At 41.8% G+C, this 19,689-nt stretch overlaps 2 protein-coding genes across 6 annotated transcripts in view; one reads left to right on the top strand and one right to left on the bottom strand.

Annotated features, from left to right (window-relative positions):
- prmt8b (protein arginine methyltransferase 8b) overlaps positions 1-5,991 on the top strand; it is an 18,362-nt gene extending 12,371 nt beyond the window's left edge. For 3 of the 5 annotated variants that reach the window (XM_079622196.1, XM_079622195.1, XM_079622192.1), the window contains 8 exons: positions 18-173; positions 730-793; positions 1,665-1,807; positions 2,528-2,615; positions 2,983-3,098; positions 4,246-4,396; positions 4,480-4,601; positions 5,556-5,991. In XM_079622196.1, the coding sequence (XP_079478322.1) occupies positions 18-173; positions 730-793; positions 1,665-1,807; positions 2,528-2,615; positions 2,983-3,098; positions 4,246-4,396; positions 4,480-4,601; positions 5,556-5,639 (924 nt within the window). In that variant the 3' untranslated portion in view covers positions 5,640-5,991. The remainder of the gene's footprint in view (positions 1-17; positions 174-729; positions 794-1,664; positions 1,808-2,527; positions 2,616-2,982; positions 3,099-4,245; positions 4,397-4,479; positions 4,602-5,555) is intronic. The other 2 variants (XM_079622193.1, XM_079622194.1) reach the window with 1 other exon arrangement.
- Positions 5,868-19,689, bottom strand: cracr2ab (calcium release activated channel regulator 2Ab). Its single transcript, XM_079622201.1, has 16 exons — positions 19,359-19,689; positions 18,547-18,658; positions 18,265-18,424; positions 18,025-18,171; positions 17,464-17,554; positions 17,019-17,114; positions 16,730-16,917; positions 16,570-16,641; positions 16,434-16,479; positions 10,309-10,400; positions 9,741-10,218; positions 9,359-9,497; positions 8,297-8,378; positions 7,853-8,069; positions 7,661-7,737; positions 5,868-7,088 (listed from the first exon to the last, which is right to left on the bottom strand). Exons 1-16 carry the CDS (start codon positions 19,560-19,562, stop codon positions 7,001-7,003), a joined length of 2,289 nt encoding a protein of 762 aa, XP_079478327.1. The 5' UTR covers positions 19,563-19,689; the 3' UTR covers positions 5,868-7,000.

The raw sequence follows: 19,689 nt of genomic DNA, 5'->3' as shown, positions 1-19,689 counted from the left end.
CTTTTTTCTCTCAATAGGAAATGCTAAAGGATGAGGTGAGGACCCTGACTTATAGGAACTCCATGTACCACAACAAACACATCTTTAAGGATAAGATTGTTCTAGATGTGGGCAGCGGAACCGGAATCCTCTCTATGTTTGCTGCCAAGGCAGGAGCCAAGCATGTGTACGGGGTGAGGACTCAAATAACTCATCACCAGTGTGTTTACTGACATATACAATGGGTTTGAGTTAGAGACCAACATGCAGGCTTACTTTACTGCAAATCTGACTCTTTTTTTGCACTCCCAAACTATATCTATGTATATCTGGAGAGAAAGAGTGGGAGAGTGTGCTGATAATATCAGTATGTTACTGTGCTTATGGTCTGTATTAGATAACACTCCATTGATCCACCCACTAGGTCCAGTTCTAGTCGCTTATCTTTCATATGCCACAATAAGCAAAAGAGGTTTCTGTTTCTGTCTAGAGCACGGATACATATGAGTAAGGGTTCACAGGTTTATAGACGTTTAAAATGCACATTTATGCATTTGGCAGATAACCGTAGTTTTATTCCTGTATGGATAAGTTTTTGAACCATTGATTGACTCATTAAGGCAGTCACTTTTCACAACATTGGAACGGCCAAACAAAGACAAGCGGAGTTATACAAACAGGAAATTACACTAATGCGGTTCTTGCTAAATATGCTAATATAATTAAGCTAATTTTCATTTTGTTTTGTAGATTGAATGCTCCAGTATATCAGAGTATTCCGAGAAAATCATCAAATCAAATCACCTGGACAATGGTAAGACATTCTGCCGCTCATTCCTGTTTGGACACATCACAGTGTTTCATTCTTGTGTGGAATAGAAGAGTCATACATTTTCCTCTAGGCAAGTGGAGTTCCATGACACAGGAAGTGGCATAGTCACTTCCTGTAGCTGACACTCTCCACTTGTGGTGTGACGGCAGAAGCTGTTGTTTAGTTGTCCACGGCAGATCTCATTAACACTGGAGAGCAGCGGGCGGGTGAGAAGCCTGAGTCAGTGTGAGAGAGGAGTCACACACACGCACACACAAGCACACACACACACACGCGCACACACGCACACACACACACGCGCACACACGCACACACACACACCGTGACACACGCGCACACACACACACACGCAAGCACAGAAATTGGAGATTGGCAAACTGCCTTTTGCAAAATGGGAATAATGGAGAGGATGAGATCAAAGAAGAGGGAGAGAGAGAAAACCATGAACAAACCCATCAATCAAATGTAACTTTATATTTGATTGTCATTCTTGTGACATTCTTATCATTCTTGTGTGTAAATGGGTTCTTAACTCATTTGATTTCTGTAATGTGACATGCACTCTAAAAAATGCTGGGTTGTTTTAACCCAATTTTGGGTCAAATATAGACAAACCCAGCCGTCGGGTTAAATTTTTAAATTACATTTTTAACCCAAAGTTTAGGTTTGTCCATATTTGACCCAAAATTGGGTTGAAACAACCCAGCATTTTTTAGAGTGTGTAAAGTAAAGGTGAGAGTTGATTTTATCAATTGAATTGTAATATTTTTTAAATATATTATATGTTAAAAATATATTTATTTAGGGGAAAAAAACATAACTGTCTCTTCTCTATTTTTTGTGCATCTTGCAGTTATTACCATCATTAAAGGGAAGGTGGAGGAGACTGAACTGCCCGTGGATCAGGTGGACATCATCATTTCAGAGTGGATGGGCTACTGTCTTTTCTACGAGTCTATGCTCAATACTGTCATCTACGCCAGGGACAAATGGCTGGTCAGTGTGTGTTTGTCTGTGTGTGTTGGCTGTCTCAAGGCCAAGGTTATAATTGGACTAATTAGAATGTGAAGCGTGTGTCCATGCTGAAAATGATCATTTATAATGGGAATGAGTGGCTTGTCATTGGGCTGCTGATGAATGTCTACCACTGAATGACAATTTGGTCCAGAGGACAAGTGGCTTGTTAGAGATTTTTATAGAACCATTGTGTTGGTGCCAGTACATCGTTTCACCCTAGAGTTATTTTTATGGTGCACTGAACAGGAAGGAAAAGAAAGAATGATGTGAAGTCACTGGAATAATAGGAATATAATCACGCATATGCCAGGAATGCATTTTTGTAAATTAAAATGTTATATGAGGGTAGTTGAGTTTAAATTTCAAGCAGTTTCAACAGTGTCTAATTTAGAGAATTACATTATATATAGACATTATATATATACTATTATATTATATTAAATGTTGTCTTTTGACCCAATATGATTTATCCTAAAAAATATTACAAAAATATTTAAAAGATTTTAGATCTCATTATCTAATTTAGATAATTATATTATATTAGTTAATATTGTTATGGTGTTTTATGACCTATTATGTATACTTCTGCTATTAATAATATTTGAACTTTTACAAAAAAATAAGTTGGACATGCATCAACTACCCATTAATTTTTCTCATAGGAGATATCTGTAGATTCTCTTTCCTGTCATTTTTCAGAAACCTGGCGGTTTCATGTTTCCAGACAGAGCGACATTGTATGTGGTCGCCATTGAGGATCGCCAATACAAAGACTTCAAAATCCACTGTGAGCACGAGCACACACACGCACACAGCCATGAGGCAACTACATGTCCTGTATTAAATGACCATTTAAACTGTATCTCTTTGGTTCCCTGTTAAGTAAAAATGCCTGTTGAGCTCCATTACTCCCCCGCAGTAAAACGTTTGCTTTTTCTCGATCCCTTTCACTCCCTCCTTCATGTTTTGGATGAAAGTATGAGATTCTCCTCGGCCTAACACTCATGTGATGGGATGTAATCAAATGCTGCCAGACACAGAGGAGGCAGGAGTCTATTTTAGGGCCAAACGAAGACTACCAGACACAGACACACAGATTTTCGACATGTGAGTTTTAAAAATGTCTTAAAAATATATTTTCTCTGTGGTTGCAGGGTGGGAGAACGTCTATGGTTTTGACATGACGTGCATTCGGAACGTTGCTATGATGGAGCCGCTGGTGGACATAGTAGATCCTAAACAAGTCGTGACCAACTCCTGCCTTGTTAAGGTACGAGTATGTGCTCGCCTCTCTGTGTATGTATATGTGAGCAAGATCAGATTTGAATCATACTGATGGCCCGTATGATAGGCCGCTGTGAAACACATGTAGAGTGTGTTACATACATAACAGAATAATTCGCAGTAACGTGCCGTCTGATGACAGCGTGGTAACGTGTGTTCATATCAACACACAAACACCAATCATTCATTTAAATCAGCAGACAAAAATTATTCCTTATGAAATATAATGCTAGTAAATAATATCATCATGTAGGTCATTTGAAGCCTTGTATTTCATTATACACTAATAAAAGTGTATTATCCCATTTCTTTAATATTGTAAAGTTCTTTAATCTAAACAGGAATGCTATTAAATTGATCATATAATATAAAATACATATAATAATTATCAAAGTATCTGAGCTATGCTATGCATATTTCCATAGTCATAACTCTATAGTCTTTCCGTATTAAGATGACTGTATAAAGATTATACTTAAGTGAGAGAGAACTGAGATATCATGTAAATCTCCCGAACTCTAAAACTGCAACCTATGAGCATTGGGCTTAATTTTTCATGAAAAAAATGATCCGTTTGTCAGTGAAGACATATTGAATGTCAAGAATGTCAAAAGAAAAGTAATGTAAGGGACAGAAGGAAGGAAGAAAGAAAGAAAGAAAGAAAGAAAGAAAGAAAGAAAGAAAGAAAGAAAGAAAGAAAGAAAGAAAGAAAGAAAGAAAGAAAGAAAGAAAGAAAGAAAGAAAGAAAGAAAGAAAGACTCTTTGAAGAGGAGAATGATTTCGGCCTCTTTGTGAGGTTTATTAAATGAAAGGCTGAATTGAACAAATTAAAGGCTCAATGCTGCCACTGATCTGTTGTTCGCACAAAGAAAAAGAGGATCTTTGTTCACCAAGGCTGTGACTTGTGCCAACTTCTCTACTTATAAGCAGCAATAAAGCCACAGCCAAACAATATAGTCTGAAACCGGATCTGCTGTGATGATCTATGGGTTAAGGCTATATGACATAAACCACATTACACTTCAAGCTTATCACAGATCATCAAAGGACTCTGTTAGTGCAAGTATGCGGGCCAATCATAATCTCTATTTAAACATAATCTCTAAGTGTGCGACGGGACATATGGCTTTCAGGAGGTGGACATCTACACGGTGAAGCCGGAGGACCTGGCGTTCACCTCAGCCTTCTGCCTGCAGATTCAGAGGAACGACTACGTTCACGCTCTCATCACGTACTTCAACATCGAGTTCACCAAGTGTCACAAGAAGACGGGCTTCTCTACAGGTTCAGCCTTCACTTCTTCCGTACCTTATTATCTCTTACAAATAAATCCAGAACTAACCGAGCCGTTGCGCGTTCCCTTCCAGCCCCTGACGCTCCCAGCACTCACTGGAAGCAAACAGTGTTTTATCTGGAGGATTATTTAACGGTGCGGAGAGGAGAGGAAATCCTGGGCAGCATCACCGTCAAGCCCAACGAGAATAACCAGGTGAGGCTGGAAGTGTGTGTGGGGGTGGCAAATAGAGAGAAATCGAACGTTTAGGACAGTGGTTCTCAACATTTTTGACTGCAAGACGATATTTGAAAGCCCAACTAAGATATTCCTGGAAGGCCTACTTCTGCTGTTAACAAAGCTTCTCATTTTCAAACTTATTTACAGAAACCAGGAGTAGCAATAAGTGCTTTCAAATCTGTTAATCACGATTAATCGCATCTAACATAAACGTTTGTGGTTACGTAACATATGTGTGTGTATACAGTATATATTATACATGTCTGTTTGTCTGTGTATATATATATATATACATATACACAAACACATGTATAAACGTGTGTATATACAGTATATACACACAAACATATATAAATATATTTACACGCATATGTAAACAAACTTTTATGTTAGATGCAATTAATCGCGATTAACAGATGTGACAGCACTAGTAGCAATATATTAAAACAAATAAAATATTTGAATTCCAGAATTCCTTCATTTTCAATAACTGAATGTTCTTCAGGGTTTACACGTTTTATTGCCAGTGAATTGACATGAGATTTTATTTTATAATTTACCCACAAATAGCAATTTCGACCCAATAAAATATTTTAGCGCTTGACACTGAATTTTTTTTATTATTATTATTACACATTTTCCCCGACTTTTTATTAACTTCCATGGCTTTCTCAGGTCTAGAAATCATACCTTAAATTCCCTTGTATAACAAAATAATCCTTATAACCTTGTATATAATAATCCAAATAAATGTTAACTGTTTTAGCTTATTTTAACTTTCTTTGTCTTATTTGAAATCGTTTTAAGCCATTTTGAAAGTGTGCCCTCTGGTGGTTCTCGCCCTCTTTGTTGAAAACCACTGATTATAAACAAGTAGGAGGCAGATTTCAACTAAATAAAATGACAAAATAAGAACTTGATTTCTTTCAGCGTGACTTGGACTTCACCTTCGAGCTGGATTTCAAAGGGCAGCTCTGTGACGCAGCCATCTCCCATGACTACAAGATGCGGTAAAACTCGTGCGGCGTCTTGAGTCGGGCACCGTTTCCCAGGGAGATTCGGTGGAGAGATGGACTGCGTCTCTCCTCTGCCTCTGTCTGGATAAGAGAGGCTGCCGAACCACAGGACCCCTCTGTGATGTCATCAGTGCGAGTCCAGCACTCAAGCAATAGTCACCGCGTGTCACGTTCTCAAATGCACGTAAAGAATAGACTGAAAACATCACACTGAATGTAACCGTTAACGAGTCCGAGAATGTCAAAGTTTGTGTTTATTCAACCACATAAGATAGAAAAGTGTTAATGAACAGTATATGCCAATGTGAAATCGTACAATGCCTCATAGAACAAAGGCTTCCGTTAAATGAAGAGTTTTGCTTATGTTTAAGTGCATTTTATTGTGTTATATTTATTGGGTTAGTGTTGAGTTGTTTAATATAGTGACCACTGGTATGTTTTCTGCCTTTGCTTTTATTTCAATTCATTCAGGTTTCACTAAGAGTTTTCTAAAGAACCTCTAAGAGCAGCTAAACTATATTAAATCATTCTTATCAAATACAAGATTTGTTATTTTAGAGTAACTTTAATGTGAGAGTTTTAACGTAAGAATATTTTTGGATTTGAGTTCTTGTTTAAATGTCAGATCCCTCTCACATACAACCCGTTTGAACCACCTGTTTGCTCTTTTGTGTAAAACAAGATGGTCACAGAGCAGTTCAGATGAAGGCAAAGAAGAAAGCACGACGTGTTCGACTCCAGACAATGTTCTTCCCTCAATAACAGAAGATTTTAGTGCTTATTGATGTTGTCATCAACTGAACTGAACTGAACTGCAAACGCTTGCTGAAAACACTTGTTCTGGTAGAGAGGTTTTACTGGCTATTTTGAAATCTAGGTTTCATGATGCTAGTACTTTAGGTGGACTGAATGAGGCTATTGTAATGCTAAATAAATGGAAAGTAACAAACAATCACATTTTTTCCTAAATGACTTTGTTATTTCCTGGTTGAATGTGTTTAGTTGGATGTAGTGCCAACTACACTTGCTTTACTACACTCCATTAAAAAAATAATGGGTTGGTGTTGTTAACACCAAGAATATGTACAAAGATCATTTTAAATGAGGCGTGACAAAGTGTCCTGTGACTGCAATATACTTCATCTACAGTTGGACACATATCAGATGAGCACAGAGCTACAATGCTCTTTGACAATTGGACATAAACCTTTTTACACATTACACTATCAGTGCTTGATTCAATTATAAGTGAATTTGTACTATTTCAGCCATTAAACTATTTACATTGAGTATAAGGTTCGATGGTGATACATAAAACGCAGAGTGATTTCACCCATAAGTGTGTATGTGTGTGTGTGGTCACTTGCAGCAGGATTTCTTCTTCAGTGGTTGATCCACCAGTCTGACCGTGTTCACCCATACTCTGTCTTCCTGTTCCCTCAGGACTCTGCAAAAAATATCAATGTTCTTTAACATAAAAGTCTTAGCTGTCAATAAAAACATTTTGTGAAAATAATTTATATTGGATTGGATTCTGTAAATGCAACTTTGATATTTATTATCATTAATTATTATAAAAGTATTTTAATGAACACTTAAGTAAATGTAACTTACATTCATTTAAATGTAACCATTTTTTATTTGTTCGACAGCTGAAAGTGTTTGATTATAGTGTGGTTACTGTGTAGTATTTACAGTAGTAGTATTGGGCTGGTCATGTGATCTCAACATGGCCGCCAACATGCACACTTAGTGGGCCTTCCAAAGTAAATAAACTACATTTGGTCTGCAACAAAAAAACCAGACTGATGTAGAGATTAGAGAATCACATTTTGAAGATAAAAAAACCCCACAAGCTTTCCGTTTGACATCTGATAATGTTTGCAGACAGCTAGCTGTCTCACGGTTTTATAAATGTCTCTTTTTTGTGGGTTGCAGCCCTGAGTGAGGTGTTACAAAGATCACAGCTAAACGTAGTACGTTTGGTAACGTTGCATTCATGTGTTTTTCAGTTCTTACCTGGCCAGATGTATCATGGCCTCCAACACATTAGCTCCAGTATAAGCACTGCACTCGTAGAACATCAGGTTTGTTTCCTACCAAATATAACAAAAATCTGTGCATAATGTGTTGGATATAGTGATGTAGACATGTGAAAGCAAAGCATATGATGTAAATATTGTAGGATATACTGTGTGTGAGAGAGCACACCTCTGCAAGCATTTCAGCCTCCTTTGTCTGCACTTCTCGCTCATTCTCCTGGTCCGATTTGTTTCCCAGGAGCATGACAGGGATAGGGTCGCCTACGGCCTCCTGTATGCTGGTCAGCCAGGGGCGGACTGATCTGAAACTGTCCTCCATTGTTATGTCGTAGATGACCACCACGCCATCTGCCTTGCGGAAAAACTGCTTGGTAATGCTGCGATACCTGCAGGGCACAGTGACATTGCATTTTTTTCACGCTGGATGTTTATCATCAGTGACAAGTGAGTTCATGTTTTGGTTGCGACAAGCTTTTTAGAGATGCTTCAAAAGGATAACAGCACAGTCTGGGGAACAAAAATGAAGCAAACAAACTGAACCTGAATATAAATGTCCTAAATAAGAAGATAAAAATGCAAAACACTATCCTGTGTGTACGTATCAGGGCCTCACCTTTCTTGGCCTGCAGTGTCCCATAGCTGAAGAGCAACGTGACTGTCCCCCAAATTCAGAGTCCTCACACTATAGTCAATGCCTGGACAGCACAACACAATTCAAGTTATATATAAATATGTGCACTACACACATAAAGCTAAATATAATATACACAACAAAATAAAGGCATTAAATACTGCTGAAGTCATGTTCCTTTATGAAATCAAAACAGACAACAAACCATTCCTGCAGTGAGTGATAATGGCCACTAGAGGGTACTGTTGAGTAATATTTCTGTGTGGAATACACGGGTGTTTTGAACACTTTATGATTGTCATTGAATTATAAAAGCAAAATATCGAACCAAGTTGCATGTATTCTAAAGAAAGACAACAAAATAACATTCCCTGAAAATTAACTTGGGACGAGCTGGTTGAAAGTAACTAAAATGGCTAAGAAAAGTCCAGCGTTAATCCAGCGTTTGCCATTTTGGTTTAATTGCAACTAAAACAATGACATTTTTTATCAGAATTATTTAAGCGTCCAGGTTGTTTATGTGCCACGGGGTGAAAGGGGTGAAAGGCTAGAAACTTTGAGTAAAGTGAACTGATGGCGTTTGACATAATCTGCTGTGCAATGTGCGGCAGGGTTTAAATGCAGGGAGTGTGACTTCCCAAGCCCTCTCATGTGATGTTGCCTGCTTTAAGAAATCCATCTGATATAGCATAGAAGGTTTTCGTTAACACTCACACACATATTCAAACCCAATGCACTGAAACGCCTTTAAGGAGTAATACTATGTATGCCCAATAACAATGCAACGACTTGGTAAATCAGTTTCGAGGGCCATATAAATCAACAACAACAACAAAGTGTAGTAATACAATCTTCTGATCAAATAAGGTCAACTCCTATTTGCATAATTTACTGAAAATCCCTTATTGCAAAGTCACCTGTTAAATTTACTCAAAATCCCTCATTGCAAAGTCACCTGTTAAACCCACTTGAACTGACCTGTCCACTCACCAACTTGTGCAAAGTTAAATTGTAAATTGCACATGGAGGAGGAGAGTAACTTACCCACAGTGGCTGAGGTGGCAGAATGAAACTGTCCATCACAGAAGCGTCTCAGCAGTGCGGTTTTACCAACGCTGGAGTTTCCCACCAGAATGACCTTAAAGAGGCGTTGAGGGGATGCGGCGGCACCTTCTGCAGGACCCTGTAGCCAAAAATACACAGTGATACCTTTAAAGTAAAGTCTAGTTGTGTTCAGTGCACATAGATTTCTATGTGAAACACACTATTTACATGCTGGGCCTTAGTCTTGAAGCCCCGTGTTATTTATTCACTCTGTCTCTGATTTTTGAATTAATCGAGAATTATTTTGTTACTGTACTTTTAAGACTTTAATATGTAAATGCATGTGGAATGAGGTACTCAATGATCTGTCCCCGTCACTTTCCTGCTGGTGGGTCTCCTTTCCGACAGGCTGACCCCGTGCAGATGAGGGCATGTTTCCTCGGATCCATTTCTTCTTAGACGGCTTCTTCACCCTGACCGGTGGTGGAGAGTCAGCAGAGGCCAGAGACGCATTGGACGGGTAGAGGGAGCTCGTCTCTAGATCCCCCTGACCTTCTTCCTCTCCAGCTCGCTCCTCTTCTTCCTCACTGAGCTGATGCAGAAGAAGGTGAGGGTCTCCTTGTAAAAGGTGGGGAAGGTGGTCCTCCTCGATGGATATGACTCTGCGTAGAGGCCAACCATCCGGTGGCGCATCCTCCACATACCCCCTGTCATTTACACCTTCCGAGTCCCCAGACACCTTCTGAGATTGCACATCCGGCTTCCCATCATACCCTGTGGTGAAGGGTGAACATTGACTGTTTGGTAAAGAGGTGGTCTTCCTGTTAGAGCGCTGAGTCACTTCCTCCTCGTCAACTTCTCTGAAATGACAGTGAGAGAAAATGTTTCCATGTTATTAAATGATGTACGTAGATATTCACATGAGAATACAGTATGTGAAGATGTCTCACTTTTTGACGGATGGTATCCTCTCAGTGTATTTTATTGAAGCTGGGCTCAGTCTGTGCTTGCGTGAAGATTTCTTCATTGAATTGCTGCGTTTCTGTTGTAAAATACAAGGAGATATTCTGTTTATGATTGCTCTTATTAGTCAAAAGTTGTGACACCCACTCATTTTCTATTATTCATTTTTTCCACATTTTAGAAAAACAGTCATCAAAACTATAAAAAAAACACAAAAAAAGGAATATGGGAATTATGTGACCAAAATTTTTTTCAAAGTATTTTATGAATAAGCCAAAAAAAGTCTTATTTGAGCTTCTTCAAACTAAACCAAAGTAAAACATATTATTCACACACACACAAATTGTAATAAAATGTATTATATGTCTGCTAAATTAATTTAGAATATTTAAGCTTTAGAATAATGTTTTTAAGATCATGAGAAGCATAAATAAGTGTTGTTATCATTAACTTGTCACGATTGATAAATCATTGTTTCCTCTGTGTCGCGTGTCACTGTTTGTTTACATGTCTGTGAGTCTGCGTGAGTGGGCGTTGTCCCGCTCACGCGCTTGTTCAGTGCTCCAGCTGTCTGCAATTATCTCGTTCCCGTCCTCAGCTGTTTCTCATTACCACTCCCTACATATACTCACTCATCTCTCCATTCCAGTGTCCATCCGTTACTTGCAGTCCTCGTGGTGTTTGTGTTGTCTTCCGGGTTGTCTTCGTCGTTTTGGATGTGTCCTGCCATTTCACCGCACACGAGCACCGAGCACCGAGCACCGAGCACCAGACCATCGAAGTCCCTGTGTGACTTAAGCCTGATCGTCATTCCCCCGTGGATTCCGCCAGCCTCGTGGACTGAGAAGCGTGTTCGCTTACACATACTTGAGAAGGATCTTCCTCACTGACTTTGAGTATTATTCTGTCTGTTGTGTTCTAGTCCTAATAAACACTTGTTCACCTGCTATTGCTTCCAGTGATTTGTCATGACAGAACGGATGGACCAAGAAACGGGAGCAGCGGGTGATTCATCTGCTTCATTGGAAGAATTTATTCGTGTGTGCGTTGGCCGGATGGATGCACAGGATCGCAATCAGGGGGAGACGGGACGCGCTATTCAGGCTCTAGTCACACAGGTGTCCGAGCTCACTCAGCGATTCTATCAGCTGCAACCTCCCACTGCGCCAGCACCCCCAGAGGCACCTGCAGTTCCCCCTACACCAGCGGTGCCTCTCTCTCAGTCTGAGCCTCGATTGCCCACTCCTGAGCTGTACTCCGGTGAGCCTAATCTTTGCCGTTCCTTTCTAACACGTTGCAGTATGCATTTCTCATTACAGCCCAGAACTTTTGAGAGAGAGGAGGCGAAGGTGGCATTCGTGCTGACGCTGCTGACTGGGAGAGCGGCGCTTTGGGGAACTGCAGTGTGGGAGAACCACGACCAGTGCTGCTCCTCGTTCCAGGCACTCGCGGCGGAGATGAGACGCGTCTTCGACCGAGCCGTCGCGGGGAGGGAGGCTGCCAGGGTCTTGACGGATCTACGCCAAGGAGATCGTCCCGTGTCGGATTATTCGATCGAGTTTAAGACCCTGGCGGCCGAGTGTCGCTGGAACGAGGAGGCGCAGTGGGACCATTTCCTGCATGGGCTGGCCGAACGTGTCCAGAGAGAGATCTACGCTCTGGACCTCCCATCCTCACTCAATGAACTCATGGATCTGGCCTTGAGGGTGGACGCCCGACTGTCTCGGATTGGTCAGAGGACGTCACCCAACTCGGTTCGCGGCGGGATGGAGAATCAGCGGTTCAGCGGTCTGGACGCGTTCGGTCCCCACGATCCCGAGCCCATGCAGGTAGGGCGAGCTCGGCTTTCCCGGGAGGAGAGAGAGAGGCGGAGATCCCAGGGCCTTTGTCTGTACTGTGGTGGCGCTGGACACTTTGCTCATAGTTGTCCGGTAAAAGGCCCAGCCCGATAGTAAGTATGAGGCTACTATCGGGTGGGATCTCCGCAGGCAAGACCTCATCCACTTCCACCATCCTCCCGGTAAGACTGAGATGGTCAACCCAGGATCACCACTGCAGCGCACTCATTGACTCTGGAGCCGAAGGTAACTTCATGGATCACCGGTTTGCACTTCAGTTACAGATTCCACTCCGTACACTCCCCCAGAGAATTACTGTCAATGCGCTCAACGGACAAAATCTACCCACCATCTCTCAAGCTACCGAAGGACTTACCCTCATCACATCAGGAAATCATGCCGAAACCATTTCATTTTACATTACGGACTCACAAATCACACCCATAGTTTTAGGTCACCCCTGGCTCAGCTTGCACAACCCCCGTATTGATTGGAAGAGCAGAACCATCTCAGCTTGGAGCACTGAGTGTCATAAGTCGTGTCTAGTGTCTGCCTGTTCTGTTGTTTCTGTCCCTGTGTTTCAGGAGGAAGCCGTGGATTTATCAAACGTGCCCGAGGAGTACCGGGACCTGAGTGAAGTGTTCAGTAAGTCTAGGGCTGCTTCTCTCCCTCCGCATCGTCCCTATGACTGTGCTATAGATATTTTGCCAGGTAAGTCTCCGCCTAAGGGCAAGATCTATTCACTCTCAGTTCCGGAGAGGGAGGCCATGGAGAAATATATTTCTGATTCTCTGGCAACCGGGTTCATCCGCCCTTCCTCTTCTCCAGCGGGGGCGGGGTTCTTTTTTGTGGGGAAGAAAGACGGATCTCTGCGACCTTGCATTGATTACCGAGGGTTGAATAACATCACGGTAAAGAATACTTATCCTTTGCCGTTGATGTCTTCAGCCTTCGAGAGGTTGCAGGGAGCCTCACTCTTCACAAAACTGGACTTGCGTAATGCTTATCATTTGGTCCGCATCAGGGAGGGGGATGAATGGAAGACTGCTTTTAACACCCCTAGGGGGCATTTTGAATATTTGGTTATGCCTTTTGGGCTTTCCAATAGTCCCGCAGTCTTCCAGGCACTAGTCAATGATGTGTTGCGAGACATGATCGATCAATTCATATATGTTTACCTGGATGACATATTGATTTTTTCTTCGTCTCTCCAGGAACACGTGCAACATGTACGACTAGTGCTTCAAAGGTTGTTAGAGAATGGGCTTTTTGTCAAGGCGGAGAAATGCGTTTTTCATGCACAGTCGGTTCCTTTCCTGGGACACATTGTGTCGGCTGAAGGTATGTTGATGGATCCTGACAAGGTTAAGGCTGTGGTAGAGTGGCCAATCCCAGATTCCCGCAAGGCCCTGCAGCGGTTTTTGGGATTCGCCAACTTCTATCGGCGTTTTATTCGCAATTTCAGCCAACTAGCCGCACCTCTGACTGCCTTGACCTCTCCCAAAACTGCGTTCAGGTGGTCAGACGCAGCTGGTGTTGCGTTTGCCAAACTCAAAAGCCGCTTTGTTTCGGCTCCCATCTTAATTGCCCCTGATGCTTCACGTCAGTTTGTGGTAGAGGTCGATGCGTCAGAGGTGGGGGTAGGTGCAGTGCTTTCACAACGCTCTCCTTCAGACGACAGAATGCATCCCTGCGCGTTTTTGTCACATCGATTATCTCCTGCTGAACGAAATTATGACATTGGTAACCGGGAGTTGTTGGCAGTCAAGCTAGCATTGGAGGAATGGCGTCACTGGTTGGAGGGCTCAGGGGTACCCTTTATAGTCTGGACTGACCACAAGAATTTGGAGTACATTAGAACCGCCAAGAGATTGAACTCCAGGCAGGCTCGGTGGGCACTTTTTTTCGGTCGTTTCGATTTTACTCTTTCCTATCGTCCGGGTTCCAAGAACATCAAACCCGATTCTTTGTCGCGTATTTTTGATCGTCCCGAACACGAATCTACTCCTGAGCGCATTTTTCCGGAGACCCTAATTATCTCCGCGCTCACTTGGGAGGTCGAATCGAAGGTCAAGAAGGCCTTAGAAGGGGTAACGCCTCCGATCCGGTGTCCACCTAACCGCTTATTTGTGCCGGAGGGATTACGATCAGACGTTATTCGGTGGGGTCATTGTTCCAGTCTAGCGTGCCATCCAGGGGTGAGTCGTACCATATTTCTTGTTAAGCAGCGATTCTGGTGGCCCCTTATGGCTCGTGACGTTCACAATTTTGTTTTGGCTTGCTCTAGTTGTGCCATTGGTAAGTCGTCCAATCGACCCCCAGCGGGGTTACTTCAACCGCTGTCGGTGCCTTCGAGACCCTGGTCCCACATCGCTCTAGATTTTATCACCGCCCTCCCACCCTCCCAGGGTAACACGGTAGTTTTGACCGTGGTGGACCGATTCTCGAAGGCAGCCCACTTTATTCCCTTGCCCAAATTACCTTCAGCCAAGGAGACAGCGGTGGCAGTCGTCAACCACGTCTTTCGGCTACATGGCCTCCCGACAGACGTGGTTTCTGACAGGGGACCCCAGTTTGTGTCCAGATTTTGGCGAGAGTTTTGTAGTTTGCTGGGGGCGACGGTCAGTCTGTCCTCTGGGTTCCATCCCCAGAGCAATGGACAAACTGAGAGAGCCAACCAAGATTTGGAGAGAACATTACGATGTTTGGTCTCCAGGAATCCCTCATCCTGGAGTCAACAACTTGCTACGGTGGAGTACGCCCACAATACGTTGCCAGTGTCATCCACGGGCCTATCGCCATTTGAGTGTAGTGTAGGGTACCAACCACCTGTTTTTCCTAGTGCTGAATCCGAAGTTGCGGTCTCCTCCGCCCCCGCTTTCATCCAGAGGTGTCACCGTACTTGGACGAGGGCCCGAGAGACACTCCTCCAAGTGCGGGAGCGCACCAAGGCCAAGGCCGATCGCCACCGGTCAAGGCCTCCCGTATACGTCGTCGGTTCCAAAGTGTGGCTTTCTACCAAAAACATTCCTCTCCGTTCCGTGTCGAATAAGTTAGCTCCTAAATTCATTGGCCCGTTTTCTGTCACCAAGATTGTTAGTCCGGTGGCAGTCCGCCTCAATCTTCCTCCGGCGTACAGGAGAATTCACCCCGTCTTCCACGTTTCTAAAGTTAAGCCTGTGTTTTTTTCACGTATTAATCCGCCTGTCCCGGTTCCCCCACCGCCGCGACTCGTAGACGGGGAACCATCCTATTCGGTTCATCGCATCCTGGATTCTAGGCGGAGGGGACGTGGATTTCAGTACTTGGTGGATTGGGAAGGTTACGGTCCGGAGGAGAGGAGTTGGGTTCCTGCTCGTGACATCCTGGATCACTCCCTTATCGATGATTACAATCGACAGGTAAGGAGTTCTGGGAATGCCGTGAGGCATTCCTAGGAGAGGGGGTACTGTCACGATTGATAAATCATTGTTTCCTCTGTGTCGCGTGTCACTGTTTGTTTACATGTCTGTGAGTCTGCGTGAGTGGGCGTTGTCCCGCTCACGCGCTTGTTCAGTGCTCCAGCTGTCTGCAATTATCTCGTTCCCGTCCTCAGCTGTTTCTCATTACCACTCCCTACATATACTCACTCATCTCTCCATTCCAGTGTCCATCCGTTACTTGCAGTCCTTGTGGTGTTTGTGTTGTCTTCCGGGTTGTCTTCGTCGTTTTGGATGTGTCCTGCCATTTCACCGCACACGAGCACCGAGCACCGAGCACCGAGCACCAGACCATCGAAGTCCCTGTGTGACTTAAGCCTGATTGTCATTCCCCCGTGGATTCCGCCAGCCTCGTGGACTGAGAAGCGTGTTCGCTTACACATACTTGAGAAGGATCTTCCTCACTGACTTTGAGTATTATTCTGTCTGTTGTGTTCTAGTCCTAATAAACACTTGTTCACCTGCTATTGCTTCCAGTGATTTGTCATGACATAACTAAACTAAAAATATATATAAAAAAACATTTACGTTAATTGAAATAAAATAAAAGTAAAATTTTAAATGATTTTTGACTTAGCTGCTATGGCAACATTCCTGTCATTTTGTTTAGTTACTAAAGTATTAAACTAAAACTAAACTAAAATTCAAAAAACTAAATAGATTATATATATATTTTTTTTTCTTTTTACTAATAAAAATTACAAAAACGCACTTTATACAAAGTTTTTATACAAAAAAAGTAACTAAAATTAAATGTAAAAATAAAATAAAATAATTTAAAATTGGTAAACTTACCAGAAAGCTAATGTCTCGCTCATCTCGTAGATGTTTATTCATTTCTCTAAAAGAACAACATTTCATTTTAGATTTGAATTTAGAATTTGAGATGTTTGTTGTTTGTCTACAGCATATGTGAGGATACCAAGCTCACCTGAGGAGATCTAACTGTTTCATCAAGCTGTGTTTTTCTCTCTGCAAGCCTTCTGTGATTCTGTACATCTCCCTGTGAGGGTAAAAAGCATGTGTGTGTATGAGAGACACAGAGACACTGGTGGGATTTCCGTGTGTACGTAATAAACGCACAGACTGACATCTCTCTCTCCTGCTGTAGTCGAGAGGCCTGCTCCTGCAGAATGCCCAGCTGCTCCTGTGCCAACTCCAGCTCTTGGCAGGTGTGCTCAAGTTCACGGGACAACTCCTCATTGCTCATTTTCAGTTTAACATTCTCCAGTCGACTCTCCTGTTGTTCGCTATGAAGGTCACGGCATTGCCGCTCTAACTGAAAAAAAATTATATAAAAAAGCTGTGAGTTGAAAAAGGTGTGAGTGCCACAAAATATAAGATTTTGTATAATTCTGCCCATTCATTTGTGGCACTCACCCTCCTTTGTTTTTGGAAAAGCTGCTCCAAATCCTGTTCTTTACTACGGAGCCGCTGCTGGAGGTCCTGACTGCGCAACTGCAGATTTTCAGAGTCCTGGAAGAGAGAATTAACAGTCAATTTCAATATTATTACAATTCGAAATAACTGAAATTCATGAAGCTGAATTGTCTTCAGTGTCACATGATCCTTCAGAAATCATTCAAATATGCTGATTTACGGCTCAAGAAACATTTCTTCTTATTATCAATGTTGAAAACAGTTGTGTTGCTTAATATTTTTGTGGAAACTGAAAAAAAAAACAGGAATCTATAGAGTTCAAATGTCTTTACTGACACGTTTGATCAATTTAATGCATTTTTGCTGAATAAAAGTATTAATTTCTCTATTTAAAAAATAGGTATAGTGTAAAAGCACATGCAACAGTTCATAAGAATCATTTTACCTTCAGAATTACTTGATCTTTTTCATTAATGATCTGTTGCTCCATTTCCTCATATAATCTGCGAATTTCATTGTCATGTGTGGCTGCTTTCCTGTGCAATGACAATGGCGTTCAATGTTAAAACATGCATTTAAAAGATAAAACACAAACAAGTCTTTCATATTATATTATTTGTTCCAAATTCTCACAGTATTTACATTCCAAAACACTGGCTCAGACCTGCACATCCAGTTAGGTAATAATTAAAGGATCATAAGATTTCATGTGTATATCAATGCATGTTGCAAATCACATCATTCTGACCTAGATTTGATCAAAATACATTTTATTCCCACCAGAAGTACTGTTAAAAACCTGGGTAACTCCTAAGCTTGGTGGTCACTGGACTGGGATAAAACAGCATTCTATAGGGAATTACATTAAGCCTCTAAACAGGGATTATTCTCAAGTAACATGGGGGAAAATTAAGAAAACAAAGTGGCTCTTAAACATGGACGACTTTAGATGCCAATGCTCTAAATTCATTCTCATTTCATGTTGCATAAAGAATCATCATGTCACCTCCTGAGGGTGCTCTCCATCTCCTTCCTCTCTTGTTGCGCCTCTTTGATTTGATATGTGACACGGGCCAGGAACTCCTCAAAGTTGGACAAGAGGTGAGGCTCATCCTTCCTGAGCCGAGTCCACAGGCTGCGAACCTCACTCGGGCTGAATTAAAGAGAGAACTGTTAATGCTTGTAGCAATATAAAGCTAATGTTTTATTGCAATGCCATGTGCAGTGGCAAAACATCAGTACTGACTCCTCAAACATATTGCTAGCACCCAAGCTCTCCATCAACACGCTGAAATGTCTCTCTTCATCATCCTCTTTCCCTGACAGCTCTTCATCCCCTGAGCTCTGAGAGGGTGTATTCATTAGTTCCTCAGTCTTGGAGACTCTTCGTCCATAAAGAAAGTTACCTGGGGAACAGTTACAGATACACCTTGTAAAAGTGTCATTTGCTGTGCTGTAAATATGTAGCAAATAACATATTATTTTTGAATAGATCCTCTTGACTGGAAGGAGATGATCATAAACTCACTGAATCCAGAAGAAAACTCTCCCATGGTCAAGTATCCATTTTTGTCAAGTTCTAGTGAGTCAAAAACGTTCTCGAGTTCCTCAGCAGTGAGTGGCAATTCTTTGTGTAGCCTCTAAGATAGAGAGAATTATATGATTAAATACTAGAGAAACACATGCAAAAATTACAACATTAACACTATTTTCTGCCATCTAGATATTTTGATTTACCTATTTTGTACTAATAGAACATTGTAAATAACAAATCCTTTTAAAAAGGACAGGAGGGAAAATAATGAAACTGTTATGGTTAAATTCTGTTTGTGGACTCTTATGTTGTGTTTCCTTTGGTTTCTGTGTTTCCTTCCTGTGTTTAGCTTCTGTTTGCTTGTCATTTGTTACTGTGGTTACTCATTGGTCAATTGATTATGTTCACCTGTGTCTTGTTTGGTTCCTAATTTAGCCTGTGTATTTAAGCTCTCAGATTGATGCTGTTCATTTGTCCTGTGTTGTCTTTGAGTAGAAGCAGAAACTGTTACATTTATATTCCTACGATTGTTTTGAATGATCTTTGTTTTCATTTTTGTAAATAAAAGACTGCTACAATTTAGGTCCTTTTTCCTTGCCTGAACAGAAACATATACACCCTTAATATTTTAATAAAATAAAAAAATGTGATGGCCATAGAAAGCTAAAAAATACAAAAACATAATTTGAATACAGAGCTGTAGTTATACCAAAGCCATGGCAGATGTAAAAAAATAATTTAAAGAATAATAATGAAAGAATGAAAATATTAAGTGGTGAGGGACCTCTGAAGGACCCCAATTTTACCCTCATGTCAGTGCGTGTGATGAAGCCCTTTCCCTCGCTGTCACAGATCTGAAAGAAGTCCTCTATTTTATCCAACATAGCAATGTGTCCCCATCCTGCGTTCTTCTTCACACTTTTCCTTGGCTGAGGTTTCGGCTGCTTCTCATCCAGATCTGAGCCACTGCTGGTGTCCCGTGTGTCTCTAACGTGTCCGATCCCTGACATGATTCCAGCGCTACTTACCTTGACCGTCTTTCAACAGGTCAGGATACAATGTAGGCGAGAGACGCGAGAGCACAACTGACGGAATCCAAAGCTAGATCCAACACAGGGAATTATGCTGATTAATTCA

This window comes from Phoxinus phoxinus (genome assembly GCF_949152265.1).
Source record: "Phoxinus phoxinus genome assembly, chromosome: 9".
In the NCBI taxonomy this organism is placed as follows: domain Eukaryota; kingdom Metazoa; phylum Chordata; class Actinopteri; order Cypriniformes; family Leuciscidae; genus Phoxinus; species Phoxinus phoxinus.
This window is presented reverse-complemented; position numbering and strand designations above follow the sequence as displayed.